The sequence below is a fragment of the Phallusia mammillata genome, chromosome 2 (genome assembly GCF_965637545.1).
Source record: "Phallusia mammillata chromosome 2, kaPhaMamm4.hap1.1, whole genome shotgun sequence".
Taxonomy (NCBI): domain Eukaryota; kingdom Metazoa; phylum Chordata; class Ascidiacea; order Phlebobranchia; family Ascidiidae; genus Phallusia; species Phallusia mammillata.
Window position 1 is genome coordinate 26748603 of NC_137253.1, and position 5372 is coordinate 26753974.

At 38.3% G+C, this 5372-nt stretch overlaps 1 protein-coding gene across 2 annotated transcripts; it reads right to left on the bottom strand.

Annotated features, from left to right (window-relative positions):
• Positions 1 to 1868: 1868 nt before the first annotated feature.
• Positions 1869 to 5111, bottom strand: LOC145214737 (calcium homeostasis modulator protein 6-like). 2 transcript variants are annotated; one of them, XM_080083339.1, is made up of 5 exons: positions 4759 to 4900; positions 4496 to 4660; positions 3933 to 4121; positions 3092 to 3313; positions 1869 to 2335 (listed from the first exon to the last, which is right to left on the bottom strand). In XM_080083339.1, the coding sequence occupies exons 1-5, from the start codon at positions 4834 to 4836 to the stop codon at positions 2105 to 2107; spliced, it is 885 nt and encodes a 294-aa protein (XP_079939465.1). In that variant the 5' UTR covers positions 4837 to 4900; the 3' UTR covers positions 1869 to 2104. The 2 variants fall into 2 exon arrangements, with proteins under 2 accessions (XP_079939465.1, XP_079939464.1); XM_080083338.1 differs by having other exon boundaries at positions 4496 to 5111.
• Positions 5112 to 5372: the final 261 nt, after the last annotated feature.

Here is a 5372-nt window from a genome sequence, read left to right on the forward strand (position 1 = left end):
AAATACCGATAGATGGCGTAAAGCACACAGTTATTTAAATTAACAGACTGGGATATGGTTAGGACGTAGTTGTAGGGTTAGCAACTAAGTTTATAAGTTGGGTCAATTGATATTTTTATCACAAAACCTGGCCCCAAACGTAATAGCCAGAACCGTCAGCATTTTCACACAATTTCCTTACAAATATTTGCAAATGCCCTTTGTGCCAACCAACAAAATTTAGCAAACCTTGTGTGTTGTGAGTTATTATTGTGTTAGTAGTTTTACGAAAACCATGAACTCAAGGAGGGTTAAATCTTATAGATAGCGCAATGCGATAGGCTATAAACGGTGATTGCAAACGGTGTATTGACAACTTTTGGCCATCGCCTTACTGCCTGGAGGTATTTACAAAATTATTTGTGCACTGTTTAAAATGCAACCACGGAATTCTGCAGCTTCTGCAGGAGCCTTCGTACCGTTTTTACCGCAATAGGTGCCAACGGAACTGTAGGGCATGTCGTGACATTGAAGATTGGAACTGAAAACCAAGTGGTGCCCCAGGGTAGTGTGAAGCGTTCTGAATAATACTCAATAAAAAGTTTTGCTTAACTCTAACACACCACAAACTATTTGTAATATTTTTTTTAAGTTGCCGATTTTGTAAACGTTAAAACAGTGAATGTTGAAAAGGTGCAGGAGCTCTTGTTTTCAAATAGTTTTGATACAACATCGTTTTTTTGGTAAAAGCCTGCTAATCGAAAAAAGAATTTACCAACATTTGAAAAAATAGAAACACCTTTCGCATCTCGGTTGTGTGGTTTAGGAAAAATGCATTAGGTGAGTCAGCTCGTCTTCACAATCAGAAATATCTGGAATATCTTCATTTCCCTTGGATATTTCTTCCAGCACCCACTGATGGAGATATGAGTACAAAGCTATCTTTTTCTTGTCTAAAACGCAAATATTTATTGTTGTTGTGTGCTGTCAGAATGTATTCTGCAAGAAAATGTACACTAACAAGTTAACAAAGGCAACATTAAAATTTTTTGAAACCTTGATATAGTCATAAAACACCCAAAAGTGCTAAAAGCACCAACATATTGACAGGCCTGCGAAACGAACGTACACAGACCGTAAAACGTCCAAACATGAAGTGAATCCAACCGAATTGAGACACTGTCTATGTCGGACCTGAATCCCAACGCCACAAGTAACAGAGCACGAATGCCATAGGTAGAGCTACTAACATAAACCCACAACAGACAAAGTTTGCTAAATACCAATAGATGGTGTAAAGCGCACAGTTATTTAAATTAACAGTAAGACTGGGACATGGTTAGGAGCTATTTGTAGGGTTAGAAACTAAGTGTATCAGTTGGGGTCATTGATAGTTTTATCACAAAACCTCGCCCAAACACAAAACCTCGCTTAGCCTGAACCGTTAGCAATTTCACACAATTTCCTTACAACTATTTGCAAATGCTTTTTGTGCCACCAACCAAAAATTAGCAGACTGTTTATGTTGTGAGTTATTATTATGTTAGTAGCTTTACGAAACCATGAAGACCGGAAGGAGTAACCTTTGAGGATCGCCTAAAGTTCAAAAATTCGATAGGCAAAAGAGACTGATTTCATGTAGTGTATTGACAACTTTTTGTCGCCAGTTTACTGCCTTAAGGGGTATTCGCAAAATTATTTGTGCACTGTTTAAAATGCAACCACGGAATTCTGCAGCTTCTGCAGAAGCCTTCGATCCTTTTTCGACCAAAATAGGTGCGAACTAGCTGCAGGGCATGTCGCTACATTGGAGATTGGAACGGAAAGCGTATATATATTTAGACCAACACCAAGTGGTGCCGCATCAGGGTTGTATGAAGCGTTCTAAATCATATGCAATAACAAGTTTTGCTTAACTCTAACACACCACAAATAATTCTTAATATTTGTTTAAAGTTGCCGATTTTGTAAACGTGGAAACAGTGACTGTTGAAAAGGTGTACAACCTACAGAATTCAAACAGTTTCAATACAACATTCTTCTTTTGGTAAAAGCCGCTATTCGAAAAAAGAATTTACCAACAATTGAAAAAATAAAAATATCTTTCGCATCTCGGTTGTGTGGTTTAGGAAAAATGCATTAAGTGGGTCAGCTCGTCTTCACAGTCAGAAATATCTGGAATATCTTCAATTCCCTTGGATTTCTCTTCCAGCACCCACTGATGGAGATATGAGTACAAAGCCAACTTTTTCTTGTCCCGATGAAAAGAATACACTGTGGCGATTTTGTCCCAAAGCGCCTTTGCCCTTCTTTTGTCCATGAAAGCCCGAACGTTGCGCTCGGCTTCGTGATGAGCCTGCGTAAAAAAAACTTGGTGAAAAAAAAAAAAAACTTTAGTGAAAATAAGCATATCTTAAATCGCAAAATTGGATCTGTGTTTAAAAAACGTATGGATTTAGACATTTGATGGACTGGATGTGAAAAAATAAGTGTAGGCCAAAAATAAATCAGATGCAAAAGTGGAGTAACATGCAAAACAACATTTTGGATAGGGGAAAAATGATGTTGCTCTGTATCAGCGGTTCCCAACCTGCGGGTCGCGATCCTAACTGGAATCGCCATACAATTTGCCTTTAGCATGGTTCCCAACTTGTTTTAGGCCAAGGACCACTAGCCCTAAAAATAAAATAAACTCATAGACCACTTTACTGTTGAGAAACAACATACAACCAATTTTAATTTGGAGCCTACTAATTTTATCCTTAGGGTCGCTGCAAATTGGCAAATGTTATCAAGGGGTGACGGGAAACCGTAGAGTCTATATAATCTAATTTAAAAGGCACAATTATGGAACCAAAACTGTGTATTTTAAATAACGTATTTAGTAAAGTAATGCTGTAAATACGTACGAAAATATATCATTTTGTGTCTAGATAAATACCATTAAAAGTATCACTGATGCGTTCTAAAAACGGCACCTAATTATTGTTAACTATGTAATATACATACATTAGGCGAATATGTAAATCACAACCAACGTGTGCATTCTTTCGTGCGCAAAATGCGCCAGATCAGCAAAACTCAACCAAATAAATTGAATATTCAAATTTGCCTTCATTTCCATCTCCTGATCAAACTCAGCTTCTTCAGCCATCCGATAGTACTTGTAATACTTTGCGTGGTAATAAGTAAGAGGAAGTATGCACTGACTAACACCGTATATGGTCAGGCCCAGTAAGAGCGTTCCACAAATGAGAATCCAACCGATAATTTGCGAAAAGTTTCGATTTGAATGAAATTCGTCAGACATGATTGGAGTCTTGGCTGCAGCCATCTGGGAAATGTAGCAAACAGCGTTGTGTCATAGTGCAGAACATATTTGGTGGCAGAAAAATCTAAAAAATTTATAGGCAAAGTGGACGGGGACACATGTTGTGATTGTGATATTTGGACAACAGTATATTGATTGCTGATCAGTTAAGATGAACATAAATTCATAACTCGGATCAGCCCTGAAGCGTCTATGCAGACCAGCGATCACGGCACACTCATATATAAATCACATAAACTTCAATGGGCCTGGCGTACTGTGATTGATTGCTGATCGTAATCCATTAGTTTAACTGCAGGGTAGGCTATGGCTGTATGTCAATCATGTATAAGCCTGCACTGCCATCATTGCATATTTCAGTTTTATTCGCTGAAAATACTATCACAATTACCTCCACAATCACAAAATGTTAGTTAAATTTTTTTAAACAAAGGGTTTTGTAAAGTAGTTCCACGCGAACTGTGTGTGTGTGTGTTTTTTTCTGGAGCAGGGGTGCAACTCTGCAACCAACCGAACACACTTTATCCGTACCTTTGTTTGTACACCTACTATTTAAAGCAAATTTAGTCCAATTATATTTGGTTTCACCTATCAAGTACTTTCAATATTGCACCAAGCTTACTTTGTTGCAGGATGCATACATGGAATTGGGTTGGCCCACGTCATAGGGCAACTGCGTCACTGCGCATGCGTAGTAATGCCCGTCGATCATTGCCATTGCAATCCAACTAATTGGTGAAATCATTGCTTTACCGAACACACCAAGTAAGGTCCACGACACTTGTTCCACACTCCGCCTGTGCTGCTGAACCTGGTGTTAAAAAACAGATAACATGACATGATAACGCTATTATGTAAAAATATCACTGGGTAAACACGCAATGTAAGTTATTTAGTTTGGTTGTAGTGATTTGGAAGTTTTTTGTAACAAGGTTATTAATAAGAGTGTTTAGGTGCAGTAAGAACTACCCAAAGGCAACAGATATTTGTTTAAAGGGCTTGCTGGCGTATAGCTTGTTTATTTAAAAAATCCCGATATCTTTTTAATGCTTGTTACGTTTTTGACCCTACATTTTCAAAATCGTCTTGAACATATAAGGAAACATACCTTGATAAATTGCACATGAAAAAAGTGGTAACAAAAAAGTCCTCCTAAGTTGTATAAAGTGTAGCCTACTACGCTACCTTTTTAAGGATTCCAGTTATCGACTTCCACATTTTGGGGTTTGCAGCCACACCGAACACAAAAAATCCGATTGCAGGGGCAAGCATAAACGAAAGTCCGTAGGCGTAGTTTAATGTTGCCGAACACTTCGCATTGCCAAGTTCCTCCGTTGTACAATTAACCATCTGTTTGGAATTGACACAAGGACATCGAAAACCGAGCTTCGTGGTTAACTGCTGAAGGGCAACGGTGCTGGTAATGATAATAGAAAAGAACACCGTACCTGCATAATCACCAACGCCATAAAATTTCTTTGCAAGTGACGAAAAACCCATGACTTTGCCGTGAAGGTAACTGACATTGGTAATTGGCGACCTGCTACTTGGACCAACGGCTTCTTCTATTTCAGATTTGGCCTGCATGGGCTTGTCTGCAGCATAGCATCCGTGCAAAACCCGGTTTCACTTCCTATTGATGTTTAACGTCAGCGCACGAGAATGGTTAACGCTGCTTGGAAAACAATAAACAAAAGCGTTCACTGTTTAACAAAAATTCGACATATGGCCCTAATACGTTAAGTATTCAAGCACTACAGAGAAACAGCAAACGTTATATGCGAGGAGTTTATACAAAGGACAAAAAAAAACTAACCTTTAATTGTCACTTCAGTCACTATAGAAGTCAGTAGGGTAACTTAAATAGATTTGACTTCTTAGCCACCAGTTAATGTTTACGCATAGGCATGTTTGAAATATAACGAAACAATAGCATTTTAACTGTTCTAACACGTGTTTGTATCGCATGGAGATGGATAAATGATTTCTGTCAACAGTTTGAATTAAGACTATCGGCGAAACATTAATAAACTCGTAAAGTAATTTTCTCACATGGCAGGAG

Coding starts and splice junctions, on each gene's coding strand:
- LOC145214737 (XM_080083338.1), bottom strand. CDS start 4,897: ATGCAGGCCAAATCTGAAATAGAAGAAGCCGTTGGTCCAAGTAGCAGG. Junction 4,122..4,495: donor TAACTGGAATCCTTAAAAAG/GTAGCGTAGTAG, acceptor TTTTAACACCAG/GTTCAGCAGCACAGGCGGAG. Junction 2,336..3,091: donor ATCAGGAGATGGAAATGAAG/GCAAATTTGAAT, acceptor TTTTTTACGCAG/GCTCATCACGAAGCCGAGCG.